General features: G+C 43.1%; 1 protein-coding gene across 1 annotated transcript in view; it reads right to left on the bottom strand.

Annotated features, from left to right (window-relative positions):
- CMC1 (C-X9-C motif containing 1) overlaps nt 1-18,845 on the bottom strand; it is a 45,568-nt gene that overhangs the window by 26,334 nt on the left and 389 nt on the right. The window contains exon 2 of the mRNA XM_082193588.1: nt 6,102-6,194. Coding sequence (XP_082049714.1) covers nt 6,102-6,194 — 93 coding nt within the window. The remainder of the gene's footprint in view (nt 1-6,101; nt 6,195-18,845) is intronic.

The following is an 18,845-nucleotide window of genomic DNA, read 5'->3' on the forward strand; positions in this document are numbered from 1 at the left end:
GCTGGGAATCATTTTAAACACATGGCAAACAATGCTAATATTGGACAGTCATTCCCTAGGATACCCAAATAATACATTATTTTCTACTTGGGTTTTGTCCTCAAGAATTGGCTATTGACATTGGGGGTGGAGTGTTAAAGAAAATCATGATGGGATTCATAAGGAGAGTTTATTTCTATTGTTATTAGTTCTTCGTTGATGAAATGGCCACATTTTAATAAAAGCAAGTGTATTCTGAATATTTAAAGTGTGCAGTTGTGATAGTCATAGATCTATGGATTGCAGAATAACCCCATACAGTTACAAATACTTGGCCAAGCCGAACAGCTATAATTAGGAAAGTATTCTGGCAAAGGCTGTTTCCAAATGCCACCATTCTTCCTCTCCCCAGGGACAGCATTGATACTTAGTAAAGTTGATGGGATGAAACACCACTTCGGGCTTTCCTAAAGTAGAGTAAGGCCAATGTCAACCATTGTTTTAGTAATACACACTTAATCAACAGTCCACTAGTAGCTGGGATCTTATCTGTCCCTCTAGGGGCCACCTGCACCAGAGCATGACCCTTGCACCTGACACATCAAGCTCCATAAAAGGAGAGCAATTCCAAATCCTTGGGCAGATGTTGGCACTGCCTGTTTAAATGCCCAAGGACACCTGGGAAAAAAACACTTTATAAATGTCTTGTGTTCTCTCATCAGAAACACAGATAAGGAAATGTGTGAAATACTTAGTAGCATCATGCTGGGATAGGTTTATGCCCATCACTTCTACTCTCTATTAATTAAAAAAAAAGGACCAGGTTCTATTAACTGAACATAATATGTGTCGGAGACTAAGGCAGAGGAAATGTCTTGGCACAAGTACATGGGAATCTAAAATGCTGTTCAGTTTGATGTGAGGACTTGAGGTGCTAAGAGAGCCAGAGTAATATAGTTTTAGAGTGTCAGGCTAGGAACTGGGGAAGCTTGAGTTCAAATCCCCATAGTGAGTACTGGACCACTCACTATCTCTCAGCCTAGCCTACCGTGTATGGTCATTGTAGGGAACGAATGGGAAGTGGAGAGCACCATGCAAAGGTAAAAGACCCCTGGACGGTTAAAGGTAAAGGTAAAGGTACCCCTGCCCGAACGGGCCAGTCTTGACAGATTCTGGGGTTTGTGCGCCCATCTCACATCTATAGGCCGGGGGCCAGCGCTGTCCAGAGACACTTCCGGGTCACGTGGCCAGTGTGACAAAGCTGCATCTGGCGAGCCAGCGCAGCACACGGAACGCCGTTTACCTTCCCGCTGGTAAGCGGTACCTATTTATCTACTTGCACCCGGGGGTGCTTTCGAACTGCTAGGTTGGCAGGCGCTGGGACCGAGCAGCGGGAGCGCACCCCGCCGCGGGGATTCGAACCGCCGACCTTTCGATCGGCAAGCCCTAGGCGCTGAGGCTTTTACCCACAGCGCCACCCGCGTCCCAACAGCGCCACCCGCGTCCCAGCGGGTTACGTCCAGTCAAAGGCGACTATGGGGTTGCGGCGCTCATCTTGCTTTCAGACTGAGGGAGCCGGCGTTTGTCCACAGACAGCTTTCCGGGTCATGTGGCCAGCATGACTATACCACTACTGGCGCAAGGAGGACCATGATGAGTGCCAGAGCGCACAGAAATGCCATTTACCTTCCCACCACAGCAGTACCTATTTATCTACTTTCACTGGTATGCTTTTGAACTGCTAGGTTGGCAGAAACTGGGACAGAGCAACGGGAGTTCACCCCGTGACACGGATTTGAACCACCAACTTTCCAATCGGCAAGCCCAAGGGGCTCATTGGTTTAGACCACAGTGCCACCTGTTCCCTATCTAAGATAATAGTGCTGGCTGATCATCATGGTTGATGATCATCAACCATGATTATCATGGTTGATCACAGGGCTGGGCTTTACAGGTCTTCATCAGTGCCTTCAACAGAGTCTGCATGGCAACAGAAGCCAGTGGACTGAAGACAGGCGTAATGAGCTACTGATCTCTCTCCTTCAGAAGGCAGGCCACAGCAGACTGTGCACATGTGAAAGGCTCCAAAGGGTCAACAGGTGCAGAGATACACAAAAGCCCATTTCCCCACTTTATTGAAAAATCATTATTGTAACCTGGATATTCAGGCTTTAGTGAAAATGAGCCTAGCACAGGAAAAGGTGAGACCATGTTTGCATACTCACTAGTGCGGAGTACACCAAGGATTATCCCTAAGTGGAATCTGAACGTTCTTGCACTGAAATGCTAGTTTAAAAAGAAAATAGTTAATGTACAAATTATACATACTTGAATCGAGAGTCTAAATCTGAGACAGACCCTGTAAACAAAGTTGGCTCAATACATTACAGAGCTTGTAACTCAAGAGCACTTAATCTCTGATGTAAGGGAGAAAATGAAAAGACTGTTTGCAGCAGAGTAATCAGATTAATAAAAATATACAGAAAGGGAGTTCTCCTTGTTTGTGTTTTAGTCACACCTAGGCAACACAATCAAGTAACATATGTGGAAGTGCAAACTTGGAATACTGTGGATTTAACAATGTATCACAATTATATGAACACCTATATTCAATATTCCATAGCTTTCTTAACAGATTACAATGCAGTTGGGAATAAGAATGTAACTTTTCAATGAACAGCAAAATCAGTGTTAGAGACAGCATACATTCATGCATTCATACAAACATTCATGTTATTGTCACATGAAGCCAACCAGTATACAGTGGAACCTTGGTTTTCGAGCATCTCAGACGCTGAATGATTAAGAACCCAAACACAGAAAATCTGAAAGTGAATGCTTCTGTTTTTGAACGCACCTCAGAAGTTGAATGGGTTCTGAGGCGCATTTCTCCATTTTCTCCATTGAAATTGCTGACCGCCCATTGTGCCTCGGTTGTCGAACGTTTTGGAAGTCAAACGGTCTTCCAGAACGGATTACATTCGACAACCGAGGTTCCACTGTATTTGGTATGGAACATACAATGGCTTAGGGATGCGGGTGGCGCTGTGGTCTAAACCACAGAGCCTAGGGCTTGCCGATCAGAAGGTCGGCAGTTCGAATCCCTGCGACGGGCTGGGCTCCCATTGTTTGGTTCCAGCTCCTGCCCACCTAGCAGTTCAAAAGCCCATCAAGTGCAAGTAGATAAATAAGTACCGCTCCGGCGGGAAGGTAAACGGCATTTCTGTGTGCTGCTCTGGTTTGCCAGAAGCGGCTTAGTCATGCTGGCCACATGACCCGGAAGCTGTACGCTGGCTCCCTCGGCCTATAAAGCAAGATGCGCGCGCAACCCCAGAGTCGTCCGCGACTGGACCTAACGGTCAGGGGTACCTTTACCTTTACCTATACAATGGCTTGGATCTTAAGTTGCTCTTTTACTCACACAGAGGGTCAATATCTGCCCAACTTCCCCCTTGGCAACACATTATTTACCAAGGGTCACCTAACTGTTAGGGAACAGGTTTTTCAGGGAAGAGGGAAGTAGCTTACTTCAAACCTACACATATTTTCCTGATAAGTTCCCTTCATGATGTCAGCAGGAAATTGGGGTAATAATTTTAGGATGAAGTCTTGATGACTAGAGAAAGTATGCATGTATACACCCACCCACCCAGAGAGATTGGCATCCATCTGTCTTGAGAGACAATGGAGTACACCTCCAGGCGTGAAGTCAAACCACTGTTCTAGCTGCCGTGAAGTGACCTCCTTAGGGCACAAGCCTGGGCAGTGTGTACGGAGGTCCTGGGATGCCTAGGCGACAATATTGCCCTCTCGGCCTCACTGGCATGGTCCAAAGGAAAGCAGAGCAGAGGAAAGCAGAGTTGGCACTAGCTTGGCTGCAGGAGTTCCTGGAAGGAGGCATACAAGATACTATCCAACCGTTTTAGCGATTCAACTCTGGATTGCTGTAGGGCTTACTCCTTAGCCTTTTCTTCTCCCAAAGATGCCCCACAAAGCAGCGGCTAACTCCAGAATACCAATCTCGATACCACCCACCAATATTTTATGCCACCAGAAAATGTCATAGTCTTTAAGGTACCACAAAACTGCTGGTTTTTTGCTACAAGGGACTAGGGTGATATAAAAAATTAATTAATAAATAAACATGGCTGCCCCTCTGGAAATCTTTATCTTATCAAAGTCAATGGTTAAGCTCCCACTGATTAGTATAATTGGGATTTATACTCAATATGGTATGCTAAACACAATATTCACACACCAGGATAAAAATTAAATATTTAGGAAAAATCTTATATGCACAATAAATACCACCAAGCAAAGCATTTAAGATTTCCATACCTAAAAATGTACACTTACTTTTAGTTATTCTTTCAAAGATTCTATTTTCAGTTATCCTTAAGTAACTTAACCTGGCAATATTTATTGTGCATTAAACAACAGAATACAATCATACTTTGTCTGGGTAACCTTGAAAAAACACACCACAGATGTTAAGTCAAAAAGTCAATGAATTGTAACAGGGTCTTGAATATGTAATTTCAATAGAAGCACGATTGTTCTTTGGCTTTCTGTTAAACATGGCGCAACTCTCAAAAGTGTGTTACTGGCTTTTCTTCTGACAAATCCAACGAATTATCCAATGAGCACACAATTTATTTGGCTACATCTCATATTAAAAGCAAAAGTACAGAGCTATTTCTATTCTTCATACGTTAACACCACAGTGAATCATGTTCCCAAGTTCTTTAAGTGTCAAAAGTTTCAATGATAAATACTTGAAATAGTTTTAAGGTCTCAAATCACTGATTGTCCTTTATGCTGATCTGCATACCCAAGGTAACAGCTACGTCTGGAAGTACAGGAACTACCCCCAGTTATATGACCTACTTCCCCTGAGTGAATGCTTTCAGCCTCTCTATTTTTCTCCTGTTCACAGGACTTAGGTTATTTTGCAATTTTCACAACATCACACCTCTTTCCCCTGCAATTCCAAAACATATGGGGAGTTGCTCTGCACGTTGGCAGTTTAGCTGAATGCAGAGGTGAGAGTCTTATGCCATTTTCTCGTTCCCTCAAAAGCCATGCACTATTATAAATCAAATTTAACTTGTATAAAGCTCAGTGTTAACTAAAGGCAACAAAGAAAAATACAGACTTTATTATTTTAGATCTCTGCCAGTTATTATCAATTTATACAGGTCTGTCTGTGTATATGGCTCCTTACAGAAGTCAAAGAGGCGAAATATAAGCAGGTTCCTGCTCTTAAAGAGCTTCCAGCTTGCTTTCTACAAAGGGAGATAAATTTCTGGCAGCCACTGGAATCTCCTCCATCTTCAATCTGAAGATTATCAATGCCTGCGAAGGAGGATCTTTCATGGCCCGACATGCACGGGTGCAATGCAGCGTACAACAGCATTCTCCAGACTCCAATTGAATTTTAGATGCCATAATACTGGATAACCCTAATCAGCTTCTTCTAAGGTACCTGACCATTATGTGTTTGCCTCAATGAGAGTTGTAGTATAGAACTGGGTTAGTGATTCCAGGTGAATTGAAGCATCTGACAACTTCAAAAATTATAATGTCACGTCTCTGCAAATATGCCACTGTGTTGTTATACAGACACTAAAAGGAAAAGCAGTGGGGGTGAAGAAACAAGGGTACACCCTAAGCTGTTTAGGAGTTTGCAAGCAAGTGCACATGCCCACAGATTTCCAGATTTCTGGCAATCAAGGTAGCTGGGAACAATATCCTGGCCCTTCAGTGCAAATTAAATGAGAATATTTGCCATTGATGTTTACCACTAGGTTCAGCCCAACAGCATGCCTAATTTCTTTTAATCTATTTTGTGTTGCAGTCATTGTTGTGATCCTGTCTTTATCCCTCCCAAAGAAAAGTACGGAATGCTTCCTTTCTTCAGTATGGTGCCCACATTGCAGCAAACTCTTTTCAGCAAATTATTTCAGCCCAGCATTCTACAATGCATAGTACTGAGCATGCAATAAAGAAGAGAGATAAAAATCACACACCTATGTTCACTGCTCCTATGTCAGCTTGGAAAATGATAAAATTCAGGTCACATAAGTGATTAGATTTCGTATTTTGATGAATTTCACTCTCACCTTGTACTTTATCAGAACATAGTTCCCTGGCCTTCTCTCTCATCATTTTTGGAATCAAAACATCCTTTTCTACGTGCCTGAGCTGTGGCTCCTCTGCAAGAGAACAAAAATATTTCTATGTTTAGATGGAAAGTCGCAGAAAGAGCAAGAATGCTGTTTAGAAGGGATGTTAATACATCCAGAGTTCTGAAACAAAACACACGTATCAATGTATAATAACGCCCTACTATCAACAATTAATAATAATTTAATAATAATTTATTATTTATACCCCGCCCATCTGGCTGGGTTACCACTGGCAAATATATCAAGGTAACACTGAAGATGACAATGGATGGAATTCAACATATAAAGTCTGCTTGTACGATAGAATTCCCACGCCCTCCTCCTGCATGTCTTCCCACATAATTTTCTGCTGTGGAGGACTGAGAGAAAACCCCAAAATGGTTTAGGCAGCATCCGGTGGTATGTAGGGGGAGCAGAAGGGGAAGTCCTGCCATGTGAATGGATCTCATTCCAAGCACAGAACAACTTATTTGACTCCCATCCAATACCTTCATTTGCTGTATTTGCAAACAATATGCCTAAGGAATCTGACATGCCAGGGTCATTCCCATCTTATCCTCTGAAGGGCTAACATGTCCAAGGCTGTTCAGTGACGAGGATCTGAATTCCATTCGCCATAGCCCCATTCCACTAATCCAGGCATAGGCAAACTTGGCCCTCCAGATGTTTTGGCACTACAACTCCCATCATCCCTAGCTAACAGGATCAGTGGTCAGGGATGATGGGAGCTATAGTCCCAAAACATCTGGAGGGCCGAGTTTGGGGGTGCCTGCACTAATCTAACTAGTTGACCACTCTGGCTCATAGCAATATATTCATAAGCAGGTTTTAGGAATATGAACCAATCACACAGAAAAAGCAGCATTACAACTTTCATCTTTATAGGAATAAAGAACAGCAGAAAACATCAGAATATGAGACCCAGGAATGATAACCTTTCCATCACTTTAGCTCAGGGGTGGAGAATCTATGATCCCTCCAGCGGCAGTTGGGACTCCAAGTCCCATCAGCCTCAAACTATCACATGCATTGGCCTGGGGTGATGGGAGTTGTAGTCCACAAACATATTGAGAACCACTGGTTCCACAACCCTGCTGTAGCTAATACGACACATGCAAAGCATTGTTTTTAAAGCATTTTCAGTTTGTGCACAGAAACTGATTGACAGATTGGTGAGCTTGTTTCAAATGTGACATGACGTGCTCCCTTGGGGCCACCCCAGTTGGCAGAAGTAAGCTGAACTCACTACATTTTCTGAAACGTATTCAAAGGTGTAATATTGCACTGTACTAATCTAATTTGGAGGTTACCAAGCCATGGGTGACTGTGGCCAGGCTATCTCTACCTAGGTGGGGTTGCAGCTGGTGTACTTCTTTAACCTGGTAAAAGGTGCAGCATGCCATGAAGTCTCCAATGGCAGAGTTGGAGCAATCAGCATTTAAGACTGAAGGCCTGATCCTTAAGACCAGTGGTGTTCCAGATGTTGTTGGACTCCAGCATGTGCCAGCCAGCATGGCCAATGGGCAGGAATGACGTGGATGTACAGTCCTGCAACATCTGGTGGGCCACAGGTTAGCCACCCCTACTTTAAAGGGAGTGCAATCCCATTCAGAGCAGGTTGAACACCAACTTCCAAAACATATGAACTACCCATCAATACTGTCTTTTCAGTACTGAGCTTCAGCTTAGCAACCTTCACCCGGTCCATTAATCATTCCCAACATCAATTTAGCACTCGTGCCTTGTTCCACAGGAAGGTAACAGTTGGAAGATGGTGGTCCCTGTTTGAGAGGCAGGGTAGAAAGGGTCTCCCAGGGTGGGAGGCTGGAGGAAGAAACAGGCTACCAGGTGGGAGCTGGGAGGGTCTACCTTTCTGTGTATGGATAAAGGTTATGATATAATTGTGATGAAGGGCCTTTAATTCTTTTTTGTTTCTTCTTTTCTTTATCTAGTTTGACTTTTATTGTATTTTATGTTGAAAACTTTCAATAAAAATTGAAAGGGTTTAGCAGTTGTACCTGAAAAAAAAGGTTACATATTAGGGGACATTAGCTCTTCTCCTTGACAAAGAAAAACCTGCAAACAGCATTCTGATAAAACAGGCCAGAACTTAATGGGAGGCAGAGATTGCTACATATGAGTGGCTTATTAGAACCGTGAAACTCTCATTCTATTAACCACTATGCAGCTTGGTACAATCCTATGCAGTGTTTCCTGGGAGTAAGCCCCACTGAATTCAGGGAAATTTCCCAGCAACTGAAACATACGCAGGATTGGTTCCTTTAGTAGTTCCTTTAGCTGCTTTTATGTAGGTTCGTTTCTAAAAATAGCCCAGAAAATTGTATACATTTGTGTTTTCCATAAGTTTCAAATGTTGAGATTGTACTACCTTAGATTCGCATCAATTCAAATTAAGAGAGAGAGTAAGGATGACAACACCAGGGAAAAAATTTCAAAGCTTTAACTTCTCACTATTCTATCATCACCTTGAAGTCAATTTTCACCTTTTTCACTGGCTGAATCTGTTATCTTACATTTTGCTTTGGGGCTCATGTGTTCTTGCAATATAGCAGTACTGGATTATGAGAATACTGACAAGCATGTTTGCTAAAAAGAAAAAAAAAGTCACAATGCTTATATTCTTGTAGGTTGGGGATCAGATTCTGTACCAATTCTGTAACATTTTGGGGAAACATAAAAGTAAAAACATGAACAGAGGGACAGCGCAACTATATATGTTGACTAATTCAGATACAAAACAATATAATCAGTAGAGAAGGAGGAGAGTTGTTTCTGCAAGTAGTTTCATCTGACCTGTTTTATCTACAGTCATCTCAGAATAGCCAGCTTAACTGCTGAGAGATGGCAGATCAGACAGCCCCCTGAGAATTATAGGAGCTTCAGAGAAAATATTGTTGCACAGAAAGTACAATTTACAGGCATGCATTCTCTTTTTGCCTTTTGCCAAGTTTTTTTTTTTTTAAACAACAACAACACACACACACACCAAACAAATACACTCTGAGCCATGCATGTAGAAGGCCAAGTTTAACCACCTTAATTACACAGCATCCTATCATATGCCCTAGAGTGGCACACTATACTTAACCTCTGACTTCTTTCCGAACCGATCAATTGGAGGGTGAACTGGAAACGCATGTCCAGATTTGTCATAGGCGGGTAAAAGCTTGAGAAGCCTTCCCCATCAAATTCTAATGCTAATCAATACAGCGAGCCTGGGGTGTGTGGGGAAAGGGAACTTTATCTAGAACAGTTACCCTCCTTCTACATCAAGCCAATTTTTCTATGTGGTTAAACCTTCAATCAGTAAATACAGCAATTAAATGCAAGTTACATCCACAACAAAATGTTGCAGTGTGGAATACTGTTGTTCGATATGCCAGCCTTCCCATTTTATTTATTTTTTTGCTGTTTTAATTGGGTTTTATAAACAAGAATGATGTTCTACAAATAAGTATACCAATTTTTTCCCTGTCATTTGTATATCACAAAAATAGCACAATAAATGTGGGAAAATATCCACAACATATGTTTCATTATCAGTGGTCAACGGTATGAGTTCTTGGTTTATGATTTGGTTTAAACGATTAGGAGGAGGAGGAGGAAGAAGAAGAAAGAAAGAAAGAAAGAAAGAAAGGGGAAGAGGTAAGGACGGAGTGGCAGGTGGGGTGGGGGTGGGGGTTATGCTTCTATTATTCTACTTAGCGTGCGTGAAGGGTTGTGTCAGTGTTACTTGTATGGGTTCTCTTACTATTCACTTGTTGTATTTCCTTGGTGGTGAAAGAGGTGGGGTGTAGCTTAGGGTGTGGTTGGTTGTCTTTGGTTGGCTGTAGTGAGAATTGTTTTTGTATGTATTTTTGAATCAGGTTAGCCAGATTGATTCGTATGCTGTCGGGGGATTCTTGTTGTTGTCTTGTTGGGCTGTATATATGATAAAGGGGAACCAAATTGGGGTGAAGGCGTCTTCTTCTATTTGTCCCTGTGTCAGTTTGTTGGTTAGTTTTTCTAATAAGGCTGTTTCCCATGCTATTTGATACCATTGGTCCATGCTTACTCCTGACATGTCTCTCCAGTGTCTGGCTATGAAGCTTCCCTTTTTCTAGCGCAGGGGTCAGCAAACTTTTTCAGCAGGGGGCCAGTCCACTGTCCCTCAGACCTTGTGGGGGGCCGGACTGTATTTTTTTGGGGGAAATGAATGAATATCTATGCCCCACAAATAACACAGAGATGCATTTTAAATAAAAGGGCACATTCTACCCATGTAAAAACACGCTGATTCCCGGACCGTCCGCAGGCCAGATTTAGAAGGCGATTGGGCCAGATCCAGCCCCTGGGCCTGTTTGCCTACCCATGTTCTAGCTAGTGGGTGCCCTTCCATTCCCTGTCCCCACTCCTTGTTTTCCAGCCTTGCACAAGCTACAATTCCTGCTGCAGCCTTCTATAGAAAGCCATTTCCAAACACTCTTCAAAGGCTGCCAAACCAAGGGCACATTATATTACCCCTTCCAAATCAAGAGCCTGCAGGGCAGCAGCTGAAGGAGGAGCAAAAGGGTTTTCTTGTGTGTGTGTTTCTTGTGGCTGATTAGCTGCTCTCCCTGTGCAAAGGTCAGAGGGGGCAGGGCTTCTGTTGAGTCAGGTGATTAGCTGTGGGAGGAGCTTATCAGAGCTTGGAGGGCAGCGGCGCGCACCTAGCGGTGCACGCAGTTTGATCCATCTTTTAGATTTAGGCGAGCTAGTCTCAAACGTTTGTTGGGGGAGACCTAGGTTTTTTGGGGGGGTTATTTGTCCTGTCTTCATGCTTTTTAAGATGGAGGACCACTGTAGCCACCCCCAACGACACGTTTTCAAGATGGAGGGTGAGGGAACAGCAGCAGTCGCCTGTGGTTCCTGCGCAATGTTTGCCATCTTGCCAAAGGTTGCAGGCAGCTTTACCTGCAGCAATTGTATGTTGATTGCCCTCTTAGAAGACAAAGTCCAGCAACTGGAGGAACGTGTAGCTACGCTCCAAAGAATTAGAGAGCTGGAGCTCTTCTTGGAAGCAACAGAGAACACCATCTCCACCAAGGAGGAGACAGGGGACACCCCTGAGAAGGAGGCTAGTTCACCAACACAGGTGCCAGATATATGGAGAAACATGACTCAAAGAAGTAGGAGGCCCAGGGTTCACTCTGAATGTTTAGAAATACACAATCGCTTTGAAGTCCTCTCCCCTAGCATGGAAGACGAAGAACAGACGCCATTTGAGGATCTCTCCCTCATTACAGTTGATCAGGTATATAAAGACGATCAGCAAAGTCAGTCCTCAGGGAATGTGCAGGCGACCTTGGAACGGACAGCTCACGGAAGAACCCCGACCAAACCTAAGAGGAGGCGTGTAGTGGTGATAGGGGATTCCCTACTGAGGGGAACAGAAGCAGTGATCTGTGGGCCTGACAAGATGTCTCGGGAAGTGTGCTGTCTCCCCGGGGCTAAGATCCAAGATGTAACTGAACGACTGCAAGGAATCATAAAACCCACTGACAAATACCCCTTCCTCTTGGTTCATGTGGGAACCAATGACACTGCAAGCAATAGCCCCCAGAAGATCAAAAGAGACTACGAGGCTCTGGGCAGGAAATTGAAGCAATTAAATGCACAAATTGTCATCTCATCTGTCCTCCCAGTTGAACGACGTGGCCCAGGGAGAGAGGGAAAAATAGTGGAAGTGAACAGGTGGCTTCGCAAATGGTGTAAACAGGAACGGTTTGGATTCTTAGATCACAGACTGCAGTTTCTTGAAGATGGACTTCTGGCAAGCGATGGGCTGCACCTCACAACGGTTGGGAGGAATGTTTTTGCCAAAAATCTCAGAAACCTCATCAGGAGGGCTTTAAACTGACTAATGTGGGGGAGGGAGACAGTGCTCCTGAAAGTAGGAGTCTATCAATTGATGAAGATGATCATCCAAATGTCATAGACCAAATGGAGCAAACAGCACGCAGACCTAGTGGTGGGAGGAAAAAATCCTTAAATAAGAGACACGGGGGAATGATTAATGGACTTCAATGTCTGTACACTAATGCGCAAAGCATGGGAAATAAACAAGATGAGCTTGAGCTCTTGGTACAGCAAACTAAATATGACATAATAGGCATCACTGAAACCTGGTGGGATAAGTCCCACGATTGGAATGTAATAATGGAGGGATACAATCTATTTCAGAGAAACAGACCAGACAAGAAAGGAGTGGCATTATATGTCAGGGATGTGTATACCTGTGCAGAGATCCAAGATTTAGAACCTCAAAGCCAAAGTGAGAGCATTTGGGTCAAAATTAAGGGAGAGAAGAATAACAGAGACCTCATTGTGGGAGTTTACTATAGATCCCCAAGCCAAACGGAGGCCATAGATGATGCCTTCCTGGAACAGATGGCCAAGCATGCAAAAGGAAGGGAGACAGTAGTAATGGGGGACTTCAATTACCCGGATATTTGTTGGATGTCAAACTCAGCCAAGAGCATAAGGTCAAACAGATTCCTCACTGGCCTTGCAAACAACTTCATTGTCCAGAAAGTGGGAGAAGCAACAAGAGGAACAGCCATTTTAGATCTGGTCCTAACCAATGTTGATGACCTGGTTAGTGGGGTAGAAGTGGAAGGATCATTAGGCGCGAGTGATCATGCTCTTCTGAAGTTTACTATACAGCGGAAAGGAGCAGCCAAGCATACTAGGACTCAATTTCTTGACTTTAAGAAAGCCGACTTCATAAAACTTAGGGAAGTGCTGGGTGAGATCCCATGGACAGTAATACTAAAAGGAAAGGGAGTTCATGATGGCTGGGAGTTTGTTAAAAGCACAACTTCAGGCAATACCAATGAGACGGAAACATGGAAGGTGCCTAAAGAAGCCAGGGTGGCTATCTAAAGAACTTTTAACTGAGTTAAGATTAAAAAAGGATGTGTACAAAAAATGGAAAAGGGGGGAAACCACCAAAGAGGAATTCAAACAAATAGCCAGCACGTGTAGACACAAAGTCAGAAAAGCTAAAGCACAGAATGAACTCAGGCTTGCTAGAGAGGTTAAAAGCAACAAAAAAGGCTTTTATGGGTATGTCCATAGCAAAAGGAAGAACAAAGAAACAGTGGGGTCACTCAGAGGAGAAGATGGTGAAATGCAAACAAGGGGACACAGAAAGGGATGAACTCCTCAATGCCTTCTTTGCCTCAGTCTTCTCCGATAAAGAAAACAATGCCCGACCTGAAGAATTCGGAGCAAATGATTCAGCAGAGGAAACACAGCCCAGAGTAACTAAGGAGATAGTACAAGAATACTTGGCTAGTTTAGATGTATTCAAGTCTCCAGGGCCAGATGAACTGCATCCAAGAGTATTAAAAGAACTGGCAGATGTGATCTCAGAACCACTGGCAGTCATCTTTGAGAATTCCTGGAGAACAGGCGAAGTCCTGGCAGACTGGAGGAGGGCAAATGTTGTCCCTATTTTCAAAAAGGGGAAAAGAGAAAACCCAAATAATTATCGCCCATTCAGTCTGACATCAATACCAGGGAAGATTCTGGAGCAGATCATTAAGCAAACAGTCTGTGAGCACCTAGAAAGGAATGCTGTGATCACCAATAGTTAGCATGGATTTCTGAAAAATAAGTCATGTTAGACTAACCTGATCTCGTTTTTTACAGAATTACAAGCCTGGTAGATGAAGGGAACGCAGTGGATGTAGCCTACCTTGATTTCAGCAAGACATTTGACAAGGTGCCCCATGATATTCTTGTAAAGAAGCTGGTCAAATGCGGTCTTGACTATGCTACCACTCAGTGGATTTGTAACTGGCTGACTGACCGAACCCAAAGGGTGCTCATCAATGGTTCCTCTTCATCCTGGAGAAGAGTGACTAGTGGGGTGCCACAGGGTTCTGTCTTGGGCCCGGTCTTATTCAACATCTTTATCAACGACTCAAGGGCATCCTGATCAAATTTGCAGATGACACCAAACTGGGAGGGGTGGCTAACACCCCAGAGGACAGGATCACACTTCAAAACGACCTTGACAGATTAGAGAACTGGGCCAAAACAAACAAGATGAACTTTAACAGGGAGAAATGTAAAGTATTGCACTTGGGCAAAAAAAGAGAGAGGCACAAATACAAGATGGGGGACACCTGGCTTGAGAGCAGTACATGTGAAAAGGATCTAGGAGTCTTGGTTGACCACAAACTTGACATGAGCCAACAGTGTGACACGGCAGCTAAAAAAGCCAATGCAATTCTGGGCTGCGTCAATAGGAGTATAGCATCTAGATCAAGGGAAGTAATAGTGCCACTGTATTCTGCTCTGGTCAGACCTCACCTGGAGTACTGTGTTCAGTTCTGGGCACCACAGTTCAAGAAGGACACTGACAAACTGGAATGTGTCCAGAGGAGGGCAACCAAAATGGTCAAAGGCCTGGAAACGATGCCTTATGAGGAACGGCTAAGGGAGCTGGGCATGTTTAGCCTGGAGAAGAGGAGGTTAAGGGGTGATATGATAGCCATGTTCAAATATATAAAAGGATGTCATATAGAGGAGGGAGAAAGGTTGTTTTCTGCTGCTCCAGAGAAGCGGACACGGAGCAATGGATCCAAACTACAAGAAAGAAGATTCCATCTAAACATTAGGAAGGTCTTCCTGACAGTAAGAGCTGTTCGACAGTGGAATTTGCTGCCAAGGAGTGTGGTGGAGTCTCCTACTTTGGAGGTCTTTAAGCAGAGGCTTGACAACCATATGTCAGGAGTGCTCTGATGGTGTTTCCTGCTTGGCAGGGGGTTGGACTCGATGGTCCTTGTGGTCTCTTCCAACTCTATGATTCTAAGACACCACCTAGATATGGATTAAGGCAGGGGTGAGAGAATCTGTGGCTTTCCAAGTGTTGTTGGGACTCCTAGCTCCTGCCAGGTCCTGCCAGGGATGGTGCAAGTGGCCAGGGATGATGCAAGTTGGAAACCAGCAAGGCCGGGAGGGCCACAAATTAGCCGCTCTTGAGATAAGGAGATGAGGCCCTGATAATCAAGGAAAGGATGCAGGGACACGCCAGGCAAAGCTGGGTCCTCTTGGTTGCAAACAGCACCTCCTGAGATTCCTAGAACAAATTCCAGCAGGAGAAGAGGAAATGACACATTGAGCCCTGAGAGCTCCCTACTAGGACCTGTTTCCTAAGTATGCATGCCAAGGACTGCAGCATTAGTGAAAGTCACAAGACCAAGCAAATTACAGGGAATTTCAGACTTGAGTGTTTTGGCTTGCAAAGTACAAGTTCCTCAACTTTCTTAAACGCAAAGCGTCATTCTCTCTGTATGATAAGTACACCACCGCCACCACTTTCATTGTAACCTCAAGCAGAGATAGGTATACATGACAGCGAAGGTAAAGTGGCAATGGCAGTCACTTAAGGAGTTTAACATTGCCAAAGCCAAGCACAACATTTTCAGCACATATTGCTGCTGGAAAGAATGGTCCCAGGAGGAAGATCTCCAGCAACCATGTATCAGTCATACACTTATTAGCACATCACCAACCACAGGTGAGAATGTGCCTTGACAGAACCGGGCATGTAGAACTCCTCAAAAAATAAAAAAGTGTTTTTCTAGCAAAGGTGAAAACATGAGAGAGAAGGTTTGCACCCCCCGGTATGACACTGTTGTAGTAGGGGGAAAACAAAACAAATAAACATGAGAGCTAAGCGATGAACATAAAACATGTAGCTGGATTCTGGATGAGAAGAATAGAAAGGAGTACAGCCAGTGCTGCTGAACCCAGTCTATGCTTTTTATTATTATTTATTATATTGGTATACTGACTTACAGGACGCAGGTGGCGCTGTGGTCTAAACCACAGAGCCTAGGGCTTGCCGATCAAAAGGTCAGGGGTTTGAATCCCTGCAATGGACTGAGCTCCCATTGCTCGGTCCCTGCTCCTGCCAACCTAGCAGTTCAAAGGCATGTCAAAGTGCAAGTAGATAAATAGGTACCGCTCCGGTGGGAAGGTAAACGGTGTTTCTGTGCGCTGCTCTGGTTCGCCAGAAGCTGCTTAGTCAGGCTGGCCACATGACCCAGAAGCTGTACGCCAGCTCCCTCGGCCAACAAAGCGAGATGAGCGCCGCAACCCCAGAGTCATCTGCGACTGGATCTAACGGTCAGGGGTCCCTTTACCTTTACTGACTTATACCTGTAGATCTCGGGGTGGTTCTCAACTAGGGTGCTGGTGTAAGGAGCCAGAAGCAGGCCTCAGGCTTACATACTATATTGACGCCCCTCTTCTGTGGTCATTTCCCCACCCCATGTTAAACATGGTTAAAACCAGGGCACTAATCTTAGCTACGGTTAATGCTAGCCTGGGTTTGCTATTAGCCAATGTTTTGAAACCAGTTTCAAATACTGTAGTATTAACCATATTTAAGTTTGGTGTCAACTGCCATGATTGTTTTGAAGCCATCAAATCCTGCTTTAGACAAAATCAATACATTTTGATCTGGATTATCTAAGAAACAAGATGATTCCTCATATCAGCAAAATATCATATTCCTCAAATATCAGATTCCTCATATCAGCAAAAATAATCCGAAATAGAACTGAAATACAAAGGGAGTCAAATAACACAGAAAAGTTGGCAAATGTGAGGCAAATTGTAGAGGGATCTAAGAGCTGCTAATAAAATATTTTGGAGATTCAAGAGTAAAGAAATACCCGATGACCAATTGTGAGGTCTGCTACATCCAGCCCTTCTCCTGCGATATATTACTTCCATAAAAGGCAAACCCAGTAGGAGTTTGTTTGTCAGTCCCTTAGATTTAGACTAATCATCGCAATTTTTAACAGGCCAATTTGAGAGTAAAGCTAGAGGCAACTTTTTGTGAATGTAATTAATGTGTCATTTTTTTAAAAAAAAGTAAATAGAAGCTGGAGTGAGGTACAGTAGGCAAGACCTCTGCATGAGGAGAGTTTAACTTCCACCCAAACCCAAACACCATGGTCAAGATTAAAATTACCTTCCTGATGCTATTTACATAGGAACAAATGGTTCAATTGGTTTACATAGCAAAACCATTAAGTTATGAAACTATAGGAAAGGTTAAGATTATGGTGTTATGCAAGTTAAAGATTATCTACACCAGTTGAAAATGGTTGAGAAAATGCAAAGAAACAATACAAAAAACAGTCCTAACCTGAAAACTTGTTACAGGATCACTTATAAATGCCATAAAAAAACAAAAACTACAGCCAAAAGACAGACAAACTGGCCCTATTGAAATACAACTTCCTATGTTCCCAGGTGTGTTTGCCTACATGCTATATTTGTACAAACTGTAACTAGCAGTAGTGGTATCATAGAAGCAAGAATCGTAAGCAAAGGCCACTGCTAAAGTGCAAATTAAATGCGCCCATGAATCTTAAGAAACAATTTGAAAAAAACAACAAAGAGGATCAAGCTAGTCCTGAAGTATAGTGTCAAGTTCACTGTTCCCTTTTAGCACCAACACAATCTAGTACACTTGAGAACTGGTATAGCGTAGCTGGGCTATACAAATCAGGAAGTCTCTGGTTCAAATCTTACCTTTGCCATGAACTTGACAACCATATGTCAGGAGTGCTCTGATGGTGTTTCCTGCTTGGCAGGGGGTTGGACTCGATGGCCCTTGTGGTCTCTTCCAACTCTATGATTCTATGATTCTATTATTCTAACTCCCTAGGTAAGCCACTTTCTCTAGCCTCAGTTCCACTATCTGCATTACAAAAGATAATACTACTAAGAGTACCCTATTATGTATTATATTTATTTTAATGCTACACTACAATTACATTCCCAAGGTGGTTTTGAAAAAGATTAAGTCAGTTAAAATATAAATACCAGGGTGTGTGAGAGAGGCCAAAACCCATAAAATAGTAAAAACAGTATAAAATAGATAGCAGGATTAAAATAGATAGCAGGATTAGATACTAAAATAGTATCTAAAAAGTCATCAGAAGGAGAACAAGGTAGGAGACAGAAAAAACTTTCTGGGGAGCGTAATCCACAATCAATATAGCACTACCAAGAAGGCCCTTACCAGTAAAGCATGTTGAATTTTTCAACTTTCAAATTCCAAAAAATGAGGGCTTACAAGTTGTATCATGACTTGGGAATTCAAAATGTGTGTAAAACTGCATAGAAATCATTTAAAATTCTTACAGTTATATAATATATTAATATTAATATTTAACACTACCTTACATTTTCAGAAGGTAAAACTAAAGTTCTTTGGTTTTCCAAAAGCAGTTTATGTGCTTCTTCACCAAATGTAGATTTACCAAGCTTAAATACTGTTTGGTCAGAAAAAAATAATAGCAGCAGATTTCAATTCCCCCCCCCCAAAACCCCCCATATTTTTAAGAGCCTTCGCTGAAGAAGTTTGCAAAAATTAAGTTTTGCCCCCTGAAATGACATGCCCCACTACCAGGCTATTCTGTAGAGATAATGTTGATTGTTCTTCATTCATCTAAATTTAAAGTGGAACAACCTTCTGAGGCATTCATCATAGAACTGTAGGGTTGGAAGGTACCCCGGGGGGCCATCTAGTCCACAGGAATCTCAACAATCACCTTCTAAGTCAGACAACTATACCCATTTCATTAACGAAGGGAACTAAGAGCA

The sequence above is a fragment of the Podarcis vaucheri genome (assembly GCF_965113315.1).
Source record: "Podarcis vaucheri genome assembly, chromosome: 12".
Taxonomy (NCBI): domain Eukaryota; kingdom Metazoa; phylum Chordata; class Lepidosauria; order Squamata; family Lacertidae; genus Podarcis; species Podarcis vaucheri.